Source organism: Carcharodon carcharias, chromosome 5 (assembly GCF_017639515.1).
Source record: "Carcharodon carcharias isolate sCarCar2 chromosome 5, sCarCar2.pri, whole genome shotgun sequence".
Taxonomy (NCBI): Eukaryota; Metazoa; Chordata; class Chondrichthyes; order Lamniformes; family Lamnidae; genus Carcharodon; species Carcharodon carcharias.
This window is the reverse complement of record NC_054471.1, coordinates 107,235,848-107,261,794: the sequence shown is the minus strand read 5'-3', so window position 1 is coordinate 107,261,794 and position 25,947 is coordinate 107,235,848. Positions and strand designations below refer to the sequence as shown.

Genomic DNA, 25,947 nt, shown 5'->3' with positions numbered 1-25,947 from the left:
CAGTCCTGTCAACGGCGGAGGGTGTTTCTGTTGGTGATGGGAAGGGTGTCATGCTGTTCCCTTTTGTATACCCCATAACTTTACCCCAACAGCTTTCCTACTACAGAGTTGAAGGGCTCCTGCAAATACTGCAACTCTTAATCCTTTGTAATAAAAGTTCTTTGCCCCAACACAATGTTATCTTGAACTCATAACAAAAATAACTTTTTTTTGTTCACAAGCAAAATACAGGTTTAATTTCCCAAAAATGAATGTTTAAAATATTAAATACATCCCTTCAACTTTAATAGTTTTTTTTTGCAGCATCTCCTGTTCTCAATTGATCATTCCACTGATAACAGACTAAAGTTTTGAACTCAATTTTCCGTAACCACCTCCTGCTGTTGGGTTACTTGGAACTAGTAACCGGAACTAGTGCTGACTTCCGACAATCCAACCTGACACATCCCATCGCTGTAGGGTGGGGCGAGGGCCTTTCAACCAGGAAAGATCTTGCTGAGGGACAGAAGAGAGTTCGCTGTATGGGAAGGGAAAGCCTACAATTACGTCAAATAAATTGAGAGTTGGGAAAAGGGACACAGCTTGAAAGCAGTAAAAGATAATGGCAGGAGCTCTTCATTATTAAAGACATGATCCATCCGTGAGATGGGCTCCTGGTGTAGGCAAAATCTGGGAATTATTTAATAACTGGGTGCTACAATGGAGGGCCAAACGGCCTTCTCTATCCATCATTGTCTTGTATGACAATATAAATTCCTCCTTTTGCTGGATGCACACTTTTAAGATGAGGTCAGCCCACTGTTGTAATAGGGATGATGCCTGCTTATACCCTGTGTGATTGAGAATCATGTTGGGCCTACTAATAATCAATTAACAGTTTCAGTTCCCATTTGCAATCCAGTTAAGCCACATGGTTTGTCAAAAGCCAGTACAGGAATCTGTGGTTTTGCAGACAAGGACTGGGTACTCAAATCCTATAAGGTGCAACATAGCAAAGTCAATGTTTATTAAGCACAACCTGCGATGGTCAGGATTTTCAAACAGCATCCTGCTTGACAATGAAGGAGATCAGTCCAGACGTTTGACCATGTAGGGGCCTTCCAATTCATAACCAATCTTTCTATAGTAGTTCCTTGTACCAACACCTGGAACAGAAAGAAAATCACAACAATATAAATTTAGGAAGAAACCACATCACCTGCTGGTACACTGGCTGAATACCGGTACACTGGCTCAAACCCCACTAGCCATTTGTCGGTAACACTTGCTCACATCTCACCTGCTGATTGGAAAGTTTACAGCAAGTAATTCTCTTCTCCAGATCGAACACACAGGTTCAATTTGAAGAGTGTCAGTTTTCCACATCACTACATCAATGACCAGGACAAAACAGCCCCTTGATTAGCACTCTATCCACAAACATTCACTCCCTCCACCACTGATAAACAGTGGCAGCAGTGTGTAACATCTACAAGATGCACTGCAGGAACTCACCAAGGCTCCTTAGGTAGCACCTCCCAAACCCACGACTACCAGCATCTAGAAGGACAAGGGCAGCAAATGGATGGAAACCATCACCTGGAAGTTCTCTTCCAAGCTATTCACCATCCTGACTTGGAGATATATTGCTGTTTCTTTGCTGGGTCAAGATCCTGGAACTCCTTCCCTAATAGCACTGTGGGTGTACCTATACCACATGGACTGCAGCGGTTCAAGAAGGCAGCTCACAATCACCTTCTCAAGGGCAATTAGGGAATGGGCAATAAATGGTGGCCTAATCAGTCACGCCCACATCCTATGAATAAATAAAATAAATTTCTTGCTGCTGCAATCCCATTGTACAGGTAGTGACCACTTTACTGGACATATGGGTCCAAGTGCTGAACCCAGCAGGCTCCGTGTAACACAGGATGCAATATGAGGCACCGTCAAAAAATATATGTATTGCTCCCACGAGTACCTATACATGTACCTATTCATGCGCTTCCTGCAAGCCCTACAGATACTGGATATACAATCCATACACACATTATTTTTCCATGGTGAGAGACCATGGTGATGTTGAGGAATAACAAAGCAATTTTGGTACAAAAGCAAAATATTGCAGATGCTGAAAACCTGAGAAAGAAAAAAATGCAGGAAATACTCAGCAGATCAGGCAGCATCTGTGGAAAGAAGCAGAGTTAACATTTCAGCTTGATGCCCTTCCATCAGAACTGAAGAAAGATAGAAATATAAGAGCTTTTAAGTCAGTTAAAGGGTGGAAGAGGGCAGGAAGATCTGTGATAGGTTAGAGGACAGGAGAGATTAACTAACAAAAGATTTCATGATGCAAAAGCTAAGGGGAGTGGTAATGGGTTAAGAAAGAAAGGTTGTGTCCAGATGAAGTGTGAATGGCTATACAGCAGTTATCTGAACTAAACATGAAGGGATAAAGAAAGAAACAAGCCAGCCAAAAAAAAAAACATGCGGAACAAGATGGATGCAGAAGTTACGACCTAAAGTTGTTAAACTCAGCACTGAATCTAGAACATTGTAGAATGCCGAGACAAAAAATGAGGAGCTGCTCCACGAGCTTGCGTTGAGCTTCACTGGAACTCTGTAGCAGACCATGGACAGAAAGATCAGAGTGGAAACAAAGTGGAGAGTGAAAATAACAAGTGACAGGAAGCTCAGGGTCGTGCTTGCACACTGCATGGAGGTGTTCCCCAACCAGTCAACCAGTCTGCGTCTTGTCTCTCCATTGTAGAGGAGACCACATTGTGAGCAGTGAACACAGTTCACTGTTAAAGTAGTACAAGTAAATTGCTGTTTCACTTGCAAGGAATGTTTGGGGCCTTGGACAGTGAAAAGGGAAGAAATGAAGGAGGTATTGCATCTCCTGCGCTTGCAAGGAAATGCAGGGAAAGGAGGGGGCATTAGGGGTGACTGAGGAGTGGACCAGTATGTCACAGAGCGAACGGTCCCTTCGGAATGCTGGAAGCAGAGGGCAGGGGAATCCAGAACAAGGAGCTTTATCTTAAAATTAGGGCCAAGAGGAGCATAACCTTAAAAATTAGGGCCAAGAGGAGCTTAAAAATAGAGCCAGGAGGGAAACCAGAAAGCATTTCTTCATACAGATGGTGATGGAAGTCTGGAACACACGCCAAAGCTGTGGATAATTGCAGCTTTCAAGTCAGAGATTTATAGATTATTAAACATATCAAGGGATTTGGAGCAAAGGCAGAAAAACAGAGTTGAGATACAGATCCACTATGATCTAAATGATTGGCGTGGATCAGGCTTGGGGGACTGAATGGTCCCCATCCTGCTCTTCTGTCCTTACAAAGAGGCAGCTTCCGGCCCCTACAATAAGACACACCAACATCCCCTCCCCCTCCACCCCACAGTAGTCTCTCAGTGACTAGCAGCAACCACATGACTTGGGCAGGCCCAATCCTTGGCTATCAGGTAAGTGGTGTCCATCCCAGTGATAGATACCTCAGTGTATGGAGAAGAACCTGAAGGTCAGCAGTGCCTGCAGAAACTCTGCACAATGAGTTACAGCTGTCAGGAAAGGCGGGCGTGTGGAACAATCAGAAGGATCATTAGAGGAGGGAAATAAAAGATCGATATTATTAGCAGACATCTGTGTTTCACAGTAAACTATAAAAACCCACCAGAGGCAGCAGTTAATCTTCCCAAGTAGAGGATATTAACATTTACCGGAATTCTACTGACGCAAGCACCTCACAAGTCAGTGAACACAGGAAATTCAGCGTCTGACAGAGGCAGTATTTTAACCCTATAAGTACTGAGGCGTTTTTCAGCTTTCAAAATGCATTTTGAATATCTATTTCTATCCAGTAACAAACAAATAATATATATTACACACACACACATACATATTGGTTTAAAATGTGCGCAGCACTTTTTGCTAAACTGCCTTTCACCCCTGGGTTGGATTTGAGTTAAAGGTTTCTCTCTCACTGTTGGCTGTAAGGATCCTTTTCTAAATGAGCTTGGGCAGTCTCAGCTCAGTTCTATATGGTTATTGTTTCAGTGAGGGTATGAACAAACTCTTGTTCCCAAAAGCTGTGGATGCGAGGATCAATTAAAATTTGAAACTGAGAAAAATAGATTTTTGTTGGACAAGAGTATTAAGGGACATGGAACAAGACAGGTAAGTAGAGTTGAGGTACATATCAACTGTGATCCAACTGGATGGCCGAATAGGCTCAAAGAACCGAACGTAATGTTTTGAGGAATAAAACTCAAATAACTCATTGTATAAAATGTTGTTAGAAAAATTAAAGCCCATGGGACTAAAGGAACAGTGGCATCAAGAATACAAAATTGGCCACAAGACAGAAAGCGGAAAATGGTGATGAACAGTTTTCTTTTCTGATTGGAGGAAAGTATACTCTGTTGTCAGTATTAGGATCATTGCTCTTTCTGATGTATACTAGTAAGCCGGACTTGTTTATACAGGACATAATTTCAAAGTTTGCAGATGATAAGAAACTTGGAAATATAGTAAATGTTGAGGGAAATAGTAACATACTTCAGCAGGTTATCAGCAGACTGGTGAAATAGGCAGCCACAAGGTAGATGGAATTCAAGGCAGAGAATTATGAAGTGATACATTTTGGTAGGAAGTCTGAGGGGAGCCAATATAAACTAAATAGCGCAATCTTAAAGGGGAGGCAGGAACAGAGACCTGAGGAATTTGTTCACAAATATGCGAAGGCGGCAGGACAAGCTGAGTAGGCTGTTAAAAAACATGGGATCCTTGGCTTTATTCATAGAGGAATAGAGTAAAAAAACCAAGAAAGTTACAATAAACTATCAAAAAAAAAACCTGGTTAGGCCACAGCTGGTCCAGTGTTCAATTTCGAACACCACACTTTAGGAAAGATATCCGAGGGTGAGGGTGTAGAAGGCATTTACTAAAATGATACCGGGGATGAGGAACTTCAGTTATGTGGAAATGCTGGAGAAGCTGGGGTAGTTTTCCTTAGAGTAGAGAAGATTAAAAAGAATGACAACTAATTTTGGTAAAATAAATAGGAAAAACTGTTTTGAGTGGCAGAAGGATCAAACCAGAGGACACAGAGAATTAAAGTGATTGACAAAAGAACCAGCAACGAGATGAGGAGAATTCTTTTTATGCAGTGAGTTGGAGCAGATTGAATAGCAATATTCAAAAGAGAATTGGATAAATTTGCAGGGCTATGGAGAGAGAACAGAGAAGCGGTATTAGTCGATTGCTCTTCCAAAGAGCTGGCACAGGCACAATAGGCCAAATGGCTTTGTTGTGCTGTATCGTTCTCTAATAAAAACTATTAGAAAATAATGAGCTTTTAGTGTGTGAAATGCTAAACAAATTCATCAGTTTACATGATGGGATGTAATGCTGGTTCAGTCACTGCTCAAAAGTGTTGTGAATTTTAACATTATTTGGAGTTACTGAGCTTTCTGTGGGGCAAAACTTCAGCAGAGGTGACAAGATGGAGATTCAACCAGGGAATCCATATCACAGGATCATTAATCATTGCAATTGTAACATCTGTCAACTCTTATCTTGTAATTACATGAGGCGTTCTGAGTCACAAGGACCCCTTGAACCCAAGTCTAATGGAGAGTAGCGTCATATACTGCGTCATTATGTAAATTTGCTCCCATTGTGGGGGGGAGTTATGGAGGAAGGGAGCCAGTTACTGTCCATCCTACTAACTGTAGCTCTACGCTCCCAAACAATGTGCATGTCTGTAGGTCCAGTAACTATACCTCACTGTCACTTGAGTGCAATTTTTTTTTGAAGAGTAGCTTCAGGAAATTATTTGATGCAAAACTGCCTATCCTTTTCACAGCTCAAAACATCATGGTTTCAATTCAGTTTCACACCTTGACTCAGTTTAACTTCAATCAATGAAACAAGCCCAAGATTCTGGCACACTTCAGCAGCTTTAGATTAGAAACTTCATAACTGGATTGTTGCAACACTTTATCCAAAAACTCCTGACAGAATTCTCTAGATTCACTACTTCATTTCACATTTATATACGTACACACGTGCATCTATTTGTTTTAATCTTGGGGATGGGGCAGTGGGATCTGAAGGCAAAAGTGCTTTAGGACATTTTACTCTATTAAAGATATTCATTTTATAAATGCAAGCTACTGTTGAAAAGCTTGAAAGTGTTCATCTTTTAAAATGACTGTTTTGGCTACTCTGATGGCTTAGCAAGTTAGTGAGGTGTTAAGTCACATGGATTGGGATTGTTGTTAAAAAAAAGTCAACTGGCTCCCTGAAGTCCTTTGGGCAAAAGGAATCTGTCACTCATACACGTGGCTGTCCTACATGTGACAGCAGTCTCACACCATGTGGTTGACTCAGTGCTGTCTGAAATGGACTAGTAAGTCACCCAAGCAATCACTACAAAGGTCAGTATGGACAACAAAATTGCATAAACCCATTAGTAAAGACCCAACAAATGGGCCGTTGTCATCACTGTCCAGAGCAACCAATAATAAAAAGGCAAGATTGGGCCTTTGTGAGTAGGTTAGCTCCCAGCTAACGTGCACATGAATGACGTGAAACTGGGCAGTATAATAACTAGATGGACGACTGGGTGAATGATTTTCTTTCCCTGGAAGTCTAGGTATACCCACCATCCACCTGGGTTGCTTTCCTCAAAGAAGTCAAGGAGGTTGGTGACCGGAATCTTTTCTCTCTGAATCCATGCCAACTGCTGTTAATTCAGTTATTATTGTACAGATGGACCCTCAGGTTTACTTTTGATAATCTACACCATTGTTTTATATGGAATTGAAGTAAGGCTAATAGATCTGTGGTTGCCGGTGTCTAATTTATCACCCTTTTTAAATGTGGACACCGCATTAATCTGTTTCTAATCTATTGGCACCTTCCCAGCACCCAGACTCTCTCATTATGACCTTCAATGTCTCACAAATCTCTCCCCAAGTCTTCCCCTGCACTTTGGGATGAATATTCCCTTCCTTACTAAACCTTTATAAAGCAATGGTTAGGCTACAGCTAAGTATTGTGGCCAATTCTGGGCATCACATTATGGGAAGGATGCCAGAGCCTTAAAAAGGAAGCAGAGGAGATTTACTAGTATGGTACCAGTTACCGGGGAGATGAGATATAAACCATCTTCAGTCACTGTATAGTCACGTTCCTTATTATTAACTATAGATACACCACTAACAATGCAAATAACTTGAAAGTCTAGGCACAAGTTCCCAAAGGTCTCTGGCAAAGAAAGGATGTAATTCAGGTAATATGAGGTGGGAGGCTTGTTTAAAATCAATTTATTAATATCTTCAGTATTTTGGTGCACTGGCTGGAATCATAAAAATCTTACAGCACAGGAGGAGGCCATTTGGTATATTTTACATGTGCAAGGTCTTTGAATGAGCTGTCCAATTTAGTCCCACACCCCAGCTTTTTCTCATAACCCTGAAAATTAGTTTCCAAGTACATGCCCAATTGCCTTCAGGTAGTGTGTGCAGATCTTAGTAACCCTGTGTGAAAAAATATCCTCATTTCTCCTCTAACTCTTACCAATTATTTTCAATTAATGACCTCTTGGTTAGTGATTCACTTGCTCGAGGAAACAATTTCTTCCTATCTACCTCATCAAAATCCCTCATAACTTTGAATACATCTATTAGATCTGCCTTATCCTTCTCTGTTCTAAGGAGAACAATCCCTGCTTCTCCCGTGTCTCCACATAACTGCAGTGCCTCATCCATGGCATCATCCTGGTAAACCACTTGACACCCTTCTTAAAGTGTGGTGCCCAGAATTGTACATTATGTTCCATTTGGCATGAGTTCTTTGTACTCAATGTTCTTACTTAGTATCCCATATGCTTTCTTAACCACCTCATCAACTTGCTCTAAATCCAGGGTGACCAAATCTCGGAGAATAAATTAAGGGACACTTTGGCATCTAAGGTAAGATTCGGGGGGCGGGGGGGGTGAGTGCTGGTGAGTCTGTGGTAGCATGGGTGCAAAATACGGGAGGAGAGCAGGAGAGAGCACTGCGCATGTGCAGGTGGTTGAGAATATGGGACAAACAGCATCCTGGACGCAGACAACCCAGGACACGGGATGGTCCTGGGAAATCCGGGACAGTTAGTCACCCTCTACAACCTTCAAAGATTTCTGAACATATTCTCAGGTCTCTCTCCTCTTACACCCTAGTCAAAATAGTACCATTTACATTATACTGCCTCTCCATGTCATGCGTGACTGTCTCTTAGGCAGAATCTATGAATATAGCTTCAAAATAAAGTATTTGATAAACTAATTAATCATTCACCTCCCAACATGCATTTAAGCTTTTTGAAGAGCTGAAGGCACTTTGGGTAGGGGCTTGTGCGCCAATGAAACATCTGCTCCCAACAGATAAACAGGCCGTGAAATTAAAGCTTAACTCAATCATTCGGACTCATAGGAACATAGGACTTAGGAGCAGGAATAGACCATGCAGCCCTTCGAACCTGCCCTGCCATTCAAATAAGATCATTGCTAATTTGGTTGCGTTCTCAGCTCCACTTTCTTGTCAACCCCCCCCCCCCCCACACACACACCCCCCATAACCCTCAACTCCCTCGTCAATCCAAATCTGTCCAATTCTACCTTGAATAAATCCAAAAGACCCAGTCTCCACTGCTTTCTGGGGAAAAGAATTCCACAGATTAATGACTCTTTGAGAAAAAAAAATCCTCCTCAACTTCGTCTTAAACGGTAGACTTATTCTTAAACTGTGTCCCCTGGTTCAAGTCTCCCCCACAGGTGGAAATATCCTCTCGGTACCTACCCTATCAACTCCCCTCAGGCTCTTATAAATTTCAAAAGCTCACCTCTCTTACTTTCAAACTCCATTGGGTATAGGCCCAAACTGTTCAACCTTTCTTCATAGGCCCCTTATCCCAGGAATGAGTTGAGTGCTCCTTCTCTAAACTGCTTTTAATGCAGTTATATCTTCTTTCAAATAAGGAGACCAAAACTGTATACAGTATTCCAGATGTGGTCTCACCAAGGCCCTGTACAGCTGTAGTAAAATGTTCCTACTTTTATATTCTATTCCCCTTACAATAAATGCCAATATTCCATTCGCCTTCCTAATCACTTGCTGTGGTATATAAAGGAAGAAAGAGCCCTGTGGTTATTTCAAGCTGGAAGTCACAATCATTTCTGCTATTCTTCAAATCATCAAAGTTCATTTCAGGAGTGTCTCACTGAAAGCTTTCTTAAAATGAGAACAGTACTATGTTCTTCCTTGGACTCCCAATAGGAAAATTACTGATTGCTACTGTGCTTTTGGAGAAAAGCCTAAGGCAGTTTATATCACTGTCAAGAAGATATAATAATGTCCATAATGTTATTGGAAATGATTTTAAAATAGAGTTCTAGCAGTGTCTGTGTTTGTGTGTGTGTCTTAATATATTAAAGCCAGCTGTTCTAAAGACTTTGATGTATTGAAGAGAAGTAGATTTGAAATGTTAATTAGGTAAACATAGGGAAGTTAGATGGTGAAGTGTAAAGGGGGAAATTTGCACTTTTAAATTAAACCATTCAAAAGAATTGGTGAAATATTACACCTAGCCAGAAGAAGCCAAACAATGTGCTTATTTTTCCCCCAAAGCTTACTAATAAAATTGGTGCTACGAAAGGGTTTTATTGTTAGAAGAGGTAAAGTTAAAAAAACCTAGTGATACAATGAGAATTTGTGTTCAGAGGAAAATATGTATAAAAAAAGAGAAGACTGTTGATAAAAAGGAGGGGGATTCCAAGATCTAAAGCTTCCAGCCTGTAAGCCTCAAGCCTGTAAGCTGCAAGGACCAAGAGCTGAAAGAAACTCATTTTGAATGCGACTGTCCAGATTGTGCTTTGCCGGGGTCTGTTTAAATCTGTGTGTTTTACTGCTGCCTTAATAGAGGTGTAACTGGGAGTCAGATTAATTAAGGGATTTTTAGAAGTTTATTATAGTAGTAATTTGTAGAGATATGTATGTGCTTACAACCTTCTAATTAATAAATGTTTAATTTAGTCTTATAAAAACCTCTTGAGACTTGGTGGTCTTATTATAACTGAATTCAAAGTCTGCATCTCGAAACATACAAATCACAAAAATTGGTTATGACAGTTGTTTCAACTTTCCCTCTGAGATTTGAACAACTCAGCATTCCCATCAGCGGTGTCATAATAATCACCACAAGAGAAACAAAGGAAAACCAAGATATTAAGGTGTGGAGGGGATGCAGGAAAGAGGGGTGAGTTGGCAAGGTCAAGGTGTTGAGTCACTCAAAAAAACGGTGTCCTGGAGTTTACAGAGAAAAGAAAAGGTGACCGAGAACGGGGCTTGGATGAGTGAAATAAATAAAGATGGAAGCTAAAATCCGAGAGAAATCTCTACAGAAACTGCGGACAGATTTTCATTGCGGCTTCACAGGTTTATTTAAAACAGGGTTCACTTCCGAAGTGATACCCACACTTATCACCTAGGTCCAAACGTGAACCGGTGGGGCATACCACAGGGGGTTATTATTTCTACAAGGCTACTTCAGTTTACTGACAGGAGAATTAAAGAACATAGAAACGATAAATAGTAAGGTTCAACAAGACTGTAGAAAAATATTTGCAATTTACTTTAAAAAGCCACGAGATTTAAGGGTAAGGATGCCCAGGACTCGAAGCAAAAGATCTGAGTGGATGTTGCACATGTAAATATTCTCAAGGACCACAGGAGTAAGCAGCTGGCACGGTTCCATTCACTGCTCTTGTAATGAGAAAGAAGCATTTCATTAAGCTGTAAATTACAGCCTGAGGCGAATGCTGGGATTATAAACTACCCTGGTGGCAGCTGATAATGGGACATCTCATTAACCTTCAGATACGGTATGGGTGTGTTAGCCAGCACCACGGCAATCAATAAGAGTGAAAAAACAGGTTTCTGCTGTGAATAGTGTATGAACGAGGTGCCTGCGCTTTATCTGTGTGGAATTGATATCAAGAGATTTTGGATGCACAATTTTTGTTTTTTGGAGCTGCTGGTGATCGTTTGTCTTGGAACTCTGAAATAAAAAAGTCAATAAATACACAACACAGCCCCTGCACATATCACTGGAATTCCAATACTACAGAATTAAGAAAGTCAGTAGGACCCGAGCTCAAAAAGTGAACTGAAAATTGCTTTCATTGTAGACTGATTGCCTAAAGTTTTGTTCCACAAAGTTCATCAGCTCCCTTTAACTTGCCCTAGTGCTTACGCTTCACATGCGGGACAGTGATTGCTATTGAGCTGCTCAACCATCGAAGCCATCACATTCAAAGTTTAACCATTCCAGAATTAAACTCGTCCATAGACAACTTTGCAAGTGTCAGGATCAGTGCAGGAAAATGAGTTCGGGTTCTTAGATTCAGCTGGAAATTGATGCTTGCTGTATGGTCAGAACAGGTCACTCAATATCCTGAAATGTTTGAACTGACTGGGAATATATTACATGGAATTACATAGTACTTACAGCAATGAAACACCCAGCTGGTCTGTGCAGGTGATTCTGCACCACACAAGTCTCCTTTCACATCTCTTCATCTCATTCTATCAGCATATCCTTCTATTCCTTTTTCCCTCTAGTACAGCTCTTATCTAGCTTCCTCTTCAATGCATCTATGCTACTGACCTCAACTGCTCCTTGTGATAACAAGCTCCACATTCTCACCACATTCTGGGTTTCTCCTGAAGTTCCTGCTTGATTTACTGGTAACTATCTTATAATTATGACCCCTATTTCAGACTCCCCACAAATGGAAACATATTCTCGACATCCAACCTATTAAACCCTCTCATAATCTTAATGACCTCAATCAGGTCACCCCTAACCTCTTTTCTAGAGCAAAGGGTCTCAGCCCATTAAATCTTTCATGATAGTTATAATCTCAGAGATTTGGTATCAGACTTGTAAATGTTTTTGCACTTCTTCCAGACTCCAGTGCTTGTAGATCATTTTGTCTTTGTAATATGGAGACCAGAGCACATGCACATGTGGTCTAACCAAGGTTTTATATATGTTTAACAAAACTTTCCTGCATTTCAATTCAGTCACTCTAGGCACAAGTCAGGAGTGTGATGGAATACTCCCCACTTGCCTAGGTGAGTGCAGCTCCCACAACACTCAAGAAGCTTGACACCATCCAGGACAAAGCAGCCCACTTGATTGACACCACATCCACAAATATTCACTCCACCACTGGTGCACAGTAGTAGTACCTACAAGATGCACTGCAGGAAATCACCAAGGTCCCTTAGACAGCACCTTCCAAACCCAGGACCACTACTATCTAGAAGACAAGGGCAGCAGATAGATGGGAACACCAGCACCTGGAAGTTCCCCTCCAAGTTACTCACTATCCTGACTTGCAAATATATCACTGTTGTTTCACTGTTGCTAGGTCAAAATTCTGGAGCTCCCTTCCTAACAGCATTGTGGGTGTACCTACACCACATGGACTGTAGCAGTTCAAGAAGGCAGCTCATCACCACCTTCTCAAGAGCAACTAGGGATGAGCAATAAATGTTGGCCCAGTCAACAAAGCCCACATCCGTGAATGAATTTTTAAAAATGAGCCCCAGTTCATTGTTTACATTTTTATGGCCTTGCTAACCTGCTTTGCTACTCTTAATGAGTTCTTCATCTGTATCCCTAAATCCTATTAGTTCTCTACTCCATTTAGGCTATTGTCCAAGCAGAATGTGACCTCTATTCTTCCAAACAAAAGGCACCATCTCACCCTTATCTATATCAAAACTTATTTGCAATTTTATTAATGTCTTCTTGCATTTTATTGCTATCTTCTTCAATATCAATTATAACCCTGATTTAGTGTCATCTGCAAATTTTGAAACTGTACTTCTGATTCCCAAGCGTAAATCAGTTAGGTAAATTACGAGCAATTGTCTCAACATTAGGTACAAAAAATTATTTAAAATGCCAATAGAATGTTGTCCTTTATCCTTTATTCGGAGCTGGAATACAAAAGGGTGGAAGTTATGCTACAGTTGTATAAAGATCTGGTCAGATCTCATCTCGAGTACTGCTTTCAGTTGTGGCACTGCATCTCAGGAAGTTTTGGAGGGGGGAGCATATTAACATACAAATTAGGAGCAGGAGTAGGCCACTTGGCCCCTCAGGCCTACTCCGCCACTCAATAAGATTAAAGCTGATCTGAACGTAATCTCAACCCCACACTTCTGCCTACCCAGGTAACCTTTTACCTCTTTGTTAAACAAGAATCTATCAAGCTCTGCCTTAAAAATATTCAGTCTCTGCTTCTACCACCTTTTGAGGAAGAGAGTTCCAAAGGCTCAAATCCTCAGGGAAAAAATTTCTCATCTCTGTCTTAAATGAGCAATGCCTTATTTTTAAACAGTGTCCCCCTACTTCTAGATTTTCCCACAAGAGTAAACATCCTCTCCACATCCATCCTGTCAAGACCCTCAGAATCTTAAAGGTTTCAATTAAGTCGCCCCTTACTCTTCTAAATTCCAGTGGATACAAGCCTAACCTGTCCAGCCTTTCCTCATAAGACAACCCACCCATTCCTGGTATTAGTCTAGTAAACCTTCTCTGAACTGCTTCTAATGCATTTACATCTTTCTTTAAAATACTCCAGATGTGGTCTCACCAATGTCCTGTACAACTGAAGTATAGCCTCCCTACTTTTGTAATCAATTCCCCTCATGATAAATGATAACATTCTATTAGCTTTCCTAATTACCTGCTGTACCTGCATACCAACCTTTTGTGATTCATGCACTAGGACACCCAGATCCCTCTGAATCTTGGAGCTCTGCAATCTCTCACCATTTATTTAACCAGCTTCTTTTTTATTCTTCCTGCCAAAATGAACAATTTCACATTTTCCCGCATTATACTCCATTTGCCAGATCTTTGCCCACTCACTTAATCTATGTCACTTTGTAGCCTCCTTACATTCTCTTCACAATTTACTTTCTTACCTTTGTATCATCAACAAATTTAACAGTCATTTCTTCAGTCCCTTCATACAAGTCATTTATATAAATTGTAAAAAGTTGAGACCCCAGCACTGATCCCTGTGGCACACCACTCGTCACATCCTGCCAACCAGAAAATGACCCATTTATGCCAACTCTCTGCTTCCTGTTAGCTAGCCAATCTTCCATCCATGCCAATATGTTACCCGCTACACCACAAACTTTTATTTTTTGCATAACCTTGGATGTGGCACTTTATCAAATGCCTTCTGGAAATCTAAGTATAGAACTTCCAGCGGTTCCCCTTTATCCACAGCTTATGTGATTCCTTCAAAGAACTGCAGTAAATTGGTTAAACATGACTTCCCTTTTAGGAAATCATGTTGACTCTGCCTGGTTGCCTTGAATTTTTCTAAGTGCCCTGCTATAAGAGCTTTCATAATAGTTTCTAACATTTTCCCTATGACAGATATTAGGCTAACTGGCCTATAGTTTCCTGCTTTCTGCGTCCCTCCCTTTTTGAATAAAGGAGTTACGTTAGCTATTTTCCAATCTAGTGGAAGCTTCCCTGAATCTAGGGAATTTTGGAAAATTAAAACCAATGCAACTATCTCATTAGCCAGTTCTCTCAAGATCTTAGGGTGAAGTCCATTCGGACCTGGGATTTGTCAGCCCGGAGCATGCAGATTCACCAGAACAATATTGGGTTAATTTATAAAGACAGTTTCCATACAAGGCTTATATTATTTTGAGTATAAAACATTAGGGGATGATCTAATTGAAGTGTTTAAGATGATTAAAGGATGTGACAGGATAGGTAGAAATTATTTCCTCTGGTAGGATTGTCCAGAACAAGACACTATAACCTTAAAATTACAACTAGGCTGTTCAGGGCTAATTAATGGGGCACTTTTTCACACAGAGGGTAATGGAAATCTGGAACACTCTACCCCAAAAAACACTGAGGCTTGGGGTCAAATGAAAATGTCAAAATTGAAATTGATTATGCTTGTTAGGCAAGAATATTAATGGATATGGAATCACTCAGGTAGATAGAATTATATACAGATTAGCCATGATCTAATTGGTCGGCTGCGTAGGCTCAAGGGGCTGAATGGCCTGTCCCTATATTCTAGCACCAAAACCTGTGGAATAGCATTTCCCACCTTCCACCAATTTGAGTAGTTACCATAACTCCTACTCTCAGTTTTCTATCTGTAACTAACTTGTTATCTATTCTGCTACTTGTTTCTTGACTCCACATGCTCTGGCTTTAGTCATGAGTCCACCATTCAGTGTCTTATCAAAGGCCTTTTGTAAATCCAAATATGTTAAAAAAGACTGGCATTTATATAGCACCCTTCATGTCTCAGGGCGTCCTAAAGGGCTTTACAGTCAATTAAGTACTTTTGAAGTAGCCACTGGCGTAATACAAGAAAGACGATGGATAATTTGTGCACATCTAGCTCCCACAAACAGCAATGTGATAGCAACCAGATAATGTGTATCTTTTAGTGATGTTGTTTGAGGGATAAATGTTGCCCAGGTCATTGGGAATAACTTCAAAGCAAAATGCTGAGGATGCTGGAAATCGGAAATAAAAACAGAAAATGCTTGAAATATCAGCAGGTCAGCCAGCCATGTGGAGTGAGGAAGTTAATTTGGGTCAGATCGGTGACCATTCATCAGAATTGGGAAAAAAAACAATGGGTTTGATCTTCCCAATGTCTAATTGGAGGAAAGTTTGGTTGTATAGTTGGAGGAAAGTTTGGTTGTATGTTGGATCAGCAATCTGACAACACAGACAGTGGAGATATCGAGAGACAGTATGTAGATGAGAAATAGGAGGGGGCTGAGGATAAATCCTTGGGGGATTCCAGGGGTAAGAGAGAATGGGGGAATTGCAGGATATTCTCTGGCCACTCCTGAGTGAGAAAGAGAAGAATTAGATGAGGGCAGTCCCACTCAACTTGACAACGCAAAGAGGTGTTGGAGTAGGATGGGCTTGGTCCTTCCGTGTGGACATACAAGATGTGGTAGAGATCAAGAACTCAGGAACAAACCTCTCCACTTCTCTCTCCTTTTAAAACACTTAAAACTAATCTCGATTATCAGTGACTCAGTGTCAAATTTTGTTTGATAATATTCCTATGAAGTACCTTGGAACATTTTACTACATTAAAGGCACTATATGAATGAAAGTTGTTGTTAATAAGCAGGAAATATAATTATTTTAAATTTAGGTGACTTACCTATTCAGGGCTTTCTCACTTCTCTACAAGGTACAGTACAAACTAGTTGTGTGTTTGACAGTGGATTTCACTTCCCTGTTGGTTAACAGTTACCTAACCTTCTGAACTCAACATTGAGTTTAATAACCCACTGCTTCTATTTTTTCGGACAGCTGTTGGTACTGGCTCTATTGTTGCCATGTACAGCTCCTCTAAACTAATTTTTCTTTACTTGTCCCATTGCCATCTCACCCCTCCCCCCTTGCCTTGCTCCATTATCCTTTTTTTTCATTTAATCTCTCCTACCTGCCATCCTATTGCAGATCTTCCTTTCTGTTCTTTCCTCCCATCCCCTACACTTTGCCTGAAAACTATTAAATCTTCCTACAGGTCATCAACCTGAAACCTTAACTCTTGCTTCTTTCAACAGAAGCTGCCTTATCTGCTGAGTCTGTCTAGCACGATCTATTCTTGCTTCTCTCTCAACCTCTCCTGTCATGCTACTGATAACTCAATAAGGGAGAATCTTTCTTCCTACTTCTGAACTTTTGTGGGGTGATGGGGGCTGTATTGGAACCATTGTTTATTTAGTGCTGTAACACTCTATCCAAATTTGTCTTCTTTCCTTCTTGATCCTTTATGTTAGGGTCTTGTTGATAGGTTAAAATATAAAATATATCAATCAAGTCGATATATTTCACATGTGAGCATAGGCAGTGAAAGTTGGCAGGCTAATCCATCTTTGGTGTAAACTGAATTTCATGCAGGAAGTGATTGTTGTATGGCACATATAAATCAGCAGAATCCAATTGAATGGTGAAACGGACCTTGAGGGACTGAATGGCCACCTCCTGTCTCTGTGTAACAGGCTCAAGGGGCAGGATGACAGTGACATTCTGATTAGGCTACAACCTGGGATATCAGGGTTTTTAGTTTGAGGACAGTTATTTTTAAAATCTAATGTCTATGGCTCTGTATCCTTTTCAAAATCTACTTGAAATAGCTATAACATTACTGCATTTCAAAAGGTGTTCATTACACAAAAGTTGAGCGATATCTGGAAATCAAGAAATACTTATTTTACACAACAGGTAGTGGAAATTTGGAACTTTTTCGTTGAGGGACTAACAGCAACGCAAACATCATTTACCCTGACTCCTATTTTTGATTACACTGAATGCAATTTTAAAAGATTCCATTCTTGTTATATGATGCAGTTAAGGATCTTAACCCTTAATGCCATTATACCACCTTACACTCTGCGAAGTATTAAAAACAAACCTACCTACCAGCTTCAAGAGTTTGTCAGGTTCTCTGTGTCTTTACTTCATTGCCTGAATCCCTTATTGGAATTAGTGGCCTGCAGTTCACTCTCTGATATCTACTGCATTGTTGGCTTTCTGCCTCCTATCAACCTGTTACAAACTGGTGCCCTGTACCCATGTCTGTCTGTCTTCAGGAAAGGTATTAAAGAGAAACTGAAATGAAAAGTAGTAATTAGAAACAAATTAAGAAGCAGAATTTTCATCTGGACTGAAAGGTATTTGATTTTAACCTACAAGTATCAACAACTTTTAAATGACGGGCAATGCTATCAGATAGAGCAATGTAGCTCCATGTAATTCTCCAAAACTTAGTTTAGGCTTTAAAATTATATTCATAGATTAGAAACACAACTGAGAATTCTAACACCTCCGTACTACAAATGCCATGAACATTGAAATAGTGCTATAGGCAATTTAACAAAATGCTGAAACAACACAGTGAGCCAGCTCATTATTAACTCAGGAGCCAGAAGTACATCACTGGGTTTTAACTGTGGGCAACACTTGCTATTCAGTGTGATAGGGATGCACATCAAAAACACAGACCATGAACTCTAGTAATAGACTAATGCCTCCAAGTAATCATTTTGTGCAATCTAGACTCATACACTGATTTATGAGAGGCTGTGAAGGGATTAACTAGAGAGATCAGGTACAATTCATCAGGCCCAATGACTGCTGATTCAACGATTGAAGTTAGTGTGGGACACTGGAAATCTTCCACTTAACCATTTAAACATCTCGCTGCAACTGCTAAATTCAAATTAGGTGAGCATAGGGAGCTTGTTTGTGGCTGTTCCAGAAATTCAGTTATGTTATCTGTTCAGTGATTGTTACCACCGCAAAGCAATAACACAAACACTATCAGCTCTAAAATTCTCTCCAAAGGACTATAGAGCCTACACTCAGATTATGCATCAGTTATCCAAGTCATTGGGCACCATTCCTCTTCTCCCCAGGATCGTACTCACTTCACTGCAGATCTTTTCCCACTCAGACTGGTCAACAGTCACATTTTGGGGTTTAAGAATAAATGATTCCCTTCGCTTCAGGGAGTTAGATCTGAATCCAGTCCAGGCTGGGGCAATAAAACAACATTTTCAGGCAGCAGGAAAAAAATACAAGGTTTTTTCGTCAGATTCAAATCAAGGTGCAGTTAATGGCGCTTCACAGGACAAATTATACCTAATAAAGATCAAAGATAAATGGCATGGGATTGGAAAACACTGCACTGGAACAATGTGAAAAGTTCTTTAAAATATGAGCAGGCAGAGTAGAGGCTTTATCTACGTCAAAAACCACTAAAATTTATGGAGAGAACCTATGCTAAAATAGGGACAAGTAATGCAAAAATATTCAAATTTTTACTTTATTTGTCAAATCACTTCAAAAATGTTGACTTAAGGTCTAGCTTTTGGTCCTTTTTGAAAAAAAAATTGTTTGAATTATTTTAAAAAGTCAAAAGGTTAGGAACTTTTTGATTTCATGCTGTAGTGGCAATGACCATGAAGCAAAAAGGGAGACTGAGGTGAGGTACAGAGTCTAGCTGTGTTCACCAGGCAGGATAAACATTAGGGTGCAATTAATGACAGCTTAGCAGGGATAGATGTTCGCCTCATCAGACCCAGGCGGAGGACAGACAGATGGAGAATTTGCATAGCTTTACAAAGTGTTTAAGAACAGGAACAGGCTAGTCCATAGCCAGTGGTTATGTTCCATAGAAGACTCCTCCCATGCTAGAGCAAGAATATAAAAGTGAGGAGGTTTTACTATATCTATACAAAACCCTGGATAAACGACATCTAGGGTACTATAGTTTTGGGCACTGTACTTTAGAGGATATATTGGCCTTGAAGAGAGCAGAGTAGATTCACCAGAATGGTACCATGGCTTCCAGTCATAGATTATAAAGAGAGTTTTTTAAAATTAGTTCATGGGATGCGGGCGTCGCTGGCTATGCCGGCATTTATTGTCCATCCCTAATTGCCCTTGTTCAGAGGGCATTTAAGAGTTAATCACATTGCTGTGGGTCTGGAGTCACATGTAGGCGAGAACAGGTGAGGACAGCAGATTTCCTTTCCTAAAGGACATTAGTGAACCAGATGGGTTTATTAACGACAATCAGCAATGGTTTCGTAGTTATCATTAGGCTTTTAATTCCAGATTTTTCAGAAAAATTTCACAAATTACATGGTGGGATTTGAACCCAGGTCCCCAGAGCATTACCCTGGGTCACTAGAATACTAGCCCAGTGACAATACCACTATGCCACCACCTCCCCCTAACATAGATTACATAAACCAAGCTTTTTTCCCCCTAGAATACAGAAAGTTAATGGGTGATTTAACTGAGGTTTTTAGGATTTTGAAGGGAATTGATAGGATAGATGGAGAGAAGCTTTTTCCACTGCTAGAGGAGTTTAGGACAGTCACAAGCTTAAAATCAGAGCGAGGTCTTTCAGGAGAGAAGTTAATAAACACAAAGAATTGCAGAAATGTGTAACTTTCCTCCACAAAAGGTAGTAGATGCTAGCAGAATTAATAATTTTAAATCCATGATTGATAGATTTTTACTAGTCAAAAATATTGAGGGATATGGGGTCAAAGCAGATGTATGGAGTTAGGATACAGATCGCCATGATCTAAGTGAATGGTGAAACATGCTCAAGGGGCTGAAGAGCCTACTCCTGTTACTGTGTATTGTTATGGAATCTGAACAAAGGTTGCAGAAATGTTGATTTTGCTTCAAGGAAGTGTTAATTGTATCTCCAACCAAATCAAAACACCCAACATAAAAGCATTCAAGAGAAATCAAGGAACAGAGGGTTCTGCTGATAGGGTCATACAAAGAAAGGTGGAAGGAGGTTTAGGTGGAGCATGTACAACAGTATGCGCCATTTCTGCTGAATGGCCTGTTTTGGTGCTGCAAAATTCTATGTAATCTATATTTATAGTTTTTAGTTTTGGTTTTTCCCAGTGGAAACATTTTCTCTATGCTTGCCGTTCAGAATTTTATCATAATTTTCAAGACCTCTACTGGGTCACCCCTCAGCCTTCTATTCTCCAGGGAAAAGAGTCCCAGCCTACTCTGATAGTTATAACTTCATAATTTTGGTATCAGTCAATCTATACAAGGATAAGTGTCGCATTGTTAGCAACTCTGGTTCAACAAGTGATGATTAGAGGGAATACTGCTGATGTTACTGAGACCAAACAAGAAATTAAATTAACAGAACGGTATCCCATTAAGAGTCTTTTAGACCAGTTTGACATCACTCCCTCATTCCAGTAAGACTATACCACCTCATACAACCCTGTACCTGCCTGGACCTGCTTTTCCTAGATGCTGTGTATTTCCATCTGCCTATTAGGCTGCATGTTGAGTAAGTTTGGGACAAAGGGATTATTTTTGAGAGTTTGGATATGTTGTTTGAAATCTGCACTGAGTATTGGGAGGCTGTCACCATTACTGGTGGCCTCATGTATCCCCTCCCCCTTCATACCCTACTAATGACAGTGCCGTTAGTCACCTAGATTCCAAGCTCTGATATTCCCTCCCCAAACATCTCTGCCTGCTTCCTTAAAATCCACCTCTTTGACCAAACTTCTGGTCATTGCTTCTATATCCCCTACATTGGCCCACTATTGAGTTTTTTGATTGCAGTAGCTCTCTACGTATTGCCTCAGAACCTTTTCTCCGCTAAAGGCACCACATTAATGCAAGTTGCTGTTTCAACCAATCACAACTTTGAGGTGAGTTTTTAAATTGTTTTTGTTAAAGAGGCCCAGGGTAGATCCAATAATCTGTTGCACTTGGGTCAACAAGAAAACTGAAGATAGACAAGTCCAAAACAAGTCCCAACATTACAGGCTGGACTGCAGATTCTTATCAGCCTAGATCAAGGACCAGTCCTCACATAATGAGGATGAAAAAAAATCTCCCCTTGACAGGTAGAATCCATGTCCCAATAGGCTGGTTGCAATCACTGCTCTCTTCATATTCAAAGCAGCTCTGCCATCTGGAATGCTCAGTTAACGTGCTTCTAAAACCAAACACCTGGGAGGAACTCAAAGGAAGAAAAATTTGCTTTTAAAGCGTTTTTCGTGACCACTGGACAGCTCAAAGCCCATTACGGCCTTTACTCCAGGACTTGAGCACAGAAATCAAGGCTGACACTCTACTGGTAAAGGACTGAGTGCTTTTGAAGTGTAGTTATTGTTGTAGAGTAGGGAACATGGCAGCCTATTAGCACACAGCAAGCTCCTACAAACAACAAAGTGATAATGACCAGATAATCTGATCTTTATGATGTTTATTAAGAGCTAAACATTGGTCAGAATACAGTGGATAACTCCCCAGTTCACCTTCAAAATAGTGCCATGGGACATTTTACATCTGCCTGAGGGCAGACTTGGTTTAACACTTCATCCAAAAGAAGATACCTCTGACAATACAGCATTCCCTCAGTACTTTACCAGTAGAGTGTCAGCCTTGATTTCTGTACTCAAGTCCTGAAGTAAGGCTTGAACACAGAAGTTTGTGACTCAGAGGAGAGTACAATCAACAGAGACATGGCTGACAGAGGCTGACAGTTCTCCACAACTTCAGAATCTCCTTTCCTGTGTGTGCTGGAGTTTAAACTTCACATTTTGACCCACTCCAGACCTGTGCTGGGGCTTTAACCCCACAGGTACTGACATAAGGATGACATCTCCCCGTCCAACTAAGCAGAAATACTGACAGGTGTCCTGGCCAAGATCCACTCTGAAGAAGTGCCGTATGGACTCGAAATGTTAACTCTAGTTTCTCTCTCCACAGATGCTGCCAGACCTGCTGAGTTTTTCCAGCATTTTCTGCTTTTATTTCAGATGTCCAGCATCTGCAGTATTTTGCTTTTTTCAACTTCCTCAGGAGTACACTGTACTACTGAGTGACTTGTCACACTGAACATTCAGCTCCACGGTGACCATCCAAACTCGATATCGAGCAAATGTGGAAGTGTACCTTCAGCATCTCTCCAAATACAGGTGCAACGAGTGAGAAAGATGGCCAGCAAACTGCTAAATAAATTTATTCATCTTTAAAAGTTTTAAAATTCTGGTGGAAGCTAATTAGGTCTGTAAGTGCAGCACACAGGTGGCTCTTTGATATCTGCACCAGGCAGCAAAAGTTCTCCACAACTTCAGAATCTCCTTTCCTGTGTGTGCTGGAGTTTAAACTTCACATTTTGACCCACTCCAGACCTATGCTGGGGCTTTAACCCCACAGGTACTGACATGAGGATGACATCTCCCGTCCAACTAAGCAGAAATACTGACAGGTGTCCTGGTCAAGATCCATTCTGAAGAAGTGTCATATGGACTCGAAATGTTAACTCTGTTTCTCTCTCCACAGATGCTGCTAGACCTGCTGAGTTTTTCCAACATTTTCTGCTTTTATTTCAGATTTCCAGCATCTGCAGTATTTTGTTTTTTTCAACTTCCTCAGGAACTGAACCTGAGATATTCTGAAGTATAATGCTCAGCGCACAACAGACAAACCTTTATCCACTGGGCCCTGGGTGGGAGCCCACAGAATTGCAATGAAGACATCAGCTCCCCCTGAGGAAAATACATGAACAGGAAGCATCTGAATTATGATAATTTAATTTGGACTTCACACTCACTTTTCAATGCATTAGCGCTTTGTCAATGACACATTGACAGTTCACACAAAAGATGTAAAAACCAATGAAACTCAAAGCTCCCTAATAGATTAGTGATTCTTTTCACAACATAATCGCTTCTCAAATCCAATCTATATCCAACCAGGCAGTTCGTAATTGTCCTTTCAATATCTGGCTCATTCTGAAGCCTGTGATGAACGGTAGCTAGAGCTGACTATGTTTGGTACGAAGATCTATTGTCCAGCCCTCGGTGAGCTATCTAACTTCATAGAGGAACACTTATACTTTTCATCAGCAGCAGCACTGTATTGCACACAGGCGCACTCCAGCTTTGGTTCCTCTTTCTCTAGTTTATTGCTCTCTCGGGTTTCTGATAATGACCAGAATTAAGCAACCTTCTGATGAATATTAAATCTTTTTGCAGGAAGGTAATTTTTACACTCAGAACTGTGCTGGTAACTGGGCAATCCCTTTACATAATGTACGAGCAATGGTGAACAGGAAAAGACCTTCTTGGTCCATTCAGCACACAATTGTGATATATTGTACATCACAATACGTATACTCTCCACCCCATCCTATAACCATGTGATTTCCAGGGACAGGCAAAAAACCCAGGCTAATTTGAAGGAAAAAATCTGGGAAATTGCTCTCCAAGCCACCTCCCATCTCTGATGATTAAAACTAGTCTGGAAGACTATGCCCACCATACCTTTCAAAGAATATAACCTCCCAATTAAAAACTACACAAACATCTGAAACCTTGATAATACCCCAACTAGCCAGATGCAATGGAGAGGCAACAGTGCGGGTCAGTGCCATCACAAGTAGCGAAGCAACTAGTGCCATAAGTAGCCATGCAAACTAATGCCATTACAGGCAATACAGCAGGCCAGTGCCATCAGCATTACACACCAGTGCAGTAAGAAATGTATTTACCTCACCAGGACAACAAAGGTAAGGCATATCACATATCTCTTATGCTACAAACAGGCCTGCACCACCCTACTATAGCCCCAGCAATGGTACTCTTTTCCTCTTCCATTTCCCATGCCTCTCCTCAAATCATAATGAGACATTTTGTTTCAACTCCTTCAGTTCCCATTCAACACACCTGCTACTGCCATTACAACTACTTCCCCGCTTGACCACAAGTGTTGCATCTTCTTCTCAGCAGATACACTATGCTAGGCTGCCTCACATATCTCCAAAAAGTTTCAGTAGGGCACACAATATTCAACTGCCATTCTTCTTGCAGCAGAAGCTGACACACAACAATAGAACAAACAGAGGAAGGTTCTGTTAAACTGCAAACTCTGACACCAATGCAGGAGGCAGGCACTGACATCATGAACAGAGAGAAGATTGTAGAATTGAGATGCCAGGTACAGTGTGGTATTTAAGCATCTTCTCTTATTTAGGTGACAACCATGGCTTCAGTGGTAGCACTCTTGCCTCTGAGTCAGAACATCATGGGTTCAAGCTCCGTTCCAGAGACTCTAACACAAGATCCAGGTTGATACTCTAGTGATTGTTCAGTATATATTAAAGGATGAAAGAGCACTGAAGGAGAGAGAAGCATGTATTTGTGTGATATGCACAAGAACAGGCACTGAACAGAGAAATACATTAGATGGGAACATCGAGTTTTTAAAAGCCTTGAATGTAGCACATCAGGATTGCACTCTCGACAAATGGCACTGTGGGAGAATCAGCACGTAATATTTGAGTAATGCTTTAAAGCTTGATTTGAGATTATATCAACAGCGTCTGAGATCAGAACCGTGTCAGAAGGAATTTCAAAAGAAATTTCACTGTCATCAGCTCCATTAAAAGTTAAAAAGTTTACAAACTATCAGATCTCCTCTGATGTTGTTCATGGGACAAAAATGAAAATAAAACATATCTAATTTCCTAGATTACATACTGAAAACACTTCAAAAGTACATCATTGGCTGTAAAGTGCTTTGAGACATCCGGTGGTTGTGAAAAGCAGCATAGAAATGCAAGTCTTTCTTTTTTTTCCCTGTTCCCCTGACTGCTGCATTGTTGTCTCATATAAACTCTTGTGATCTGTCTCTTCCTCCCCTAACTCTCTCTTCTCACTTCATGTACTGGTAAATAATATCCTTAGACACTAATACAAAAGCAAAATACTGAGGATGTTGGAAATCTGAAATAAAAACAAAAAAATGCTGGAAATCCTCAGAACAGGTTCTGATGAAAGGTTATTAACCTGAAATGTTACCTCTGTTTCTCTCTGCAGATGCTGCCTGACCTGCTGAGGATTTCCAGCGCTTTTTATTTTTAATCCGTAGACATGCCTTTATCTATCAAGTTAATTAACTCCTCAAAAAATACAACCAGGTTCATTAGACGTAACTCACTCTTTACTAATTTCCTTGCTGGCTGTCCCTGATCAGTTCGTGTTTATCCAAATGCTTAGTTATGCTGAGCTTACATTCTAATAACTTTCTCACAACTGACATTAATCTAAGAGGCCTATAGTTTCTAAGTTTATCTTTTCTACTTTTCTTAAAAGACAGAGTGACATTGGCAATTTTCCAATTCAAGAGAACAATTCCTGAACCAAAAGTGCTTTGGATAATGATGACTAAAGCATTTATAATCTTCTTACCTACTGCTTACAACACTCCGGTTGAAAACTATCAGATGCAGTATTTTCCCAATACT

At 40.6% G+C, this 25,947-nt stretch overlaps 1 protein-coding gene and 1 non-coding gene across 3 annotated transcripts in view; one reads left to right on the top strand and one right to left on the bottom strand.

The window, feature by feature from the left end:
• Nucleotides 1–204: 204 nt before the first annotated feature.
• elp3 (elongator acetyltransferase complex subunit 3) overlaps nt 205–25,947 on the bottom strand; it is an 86,911-nt gene continuing 61,168 nt past the window's right edge. Inside the window, exons 15-16 of one of the 2 annotated variants that reach the window (XR_005943051.1) lie at nt 1,019–1,145; nt 205–517 (exon numbers count right to left, since the gene is read on the bottom strand). Coding sequence is in view for 1 of the 2 variants with exons in the window: in XM_041188166.1 (XP_041044100.1) it covers nt 1,069–1,145 (77 nt within the window). In the remaining variant the exon portion in view is untranslated. Of the gene's footprint in view, nt 1,146–25,947 lie in introns of both variants that reach the window. The other variant, XM_041188166.1, reaches the window with a different exon arrangement.
• On the top strand, nt 10,959–11,093 carry LOC121278546. The gene has a single exon (XR_005943205.1). It is a non-coding gene; the product is annotated as a U11 spliceosomal RNA (small nuclear RNA).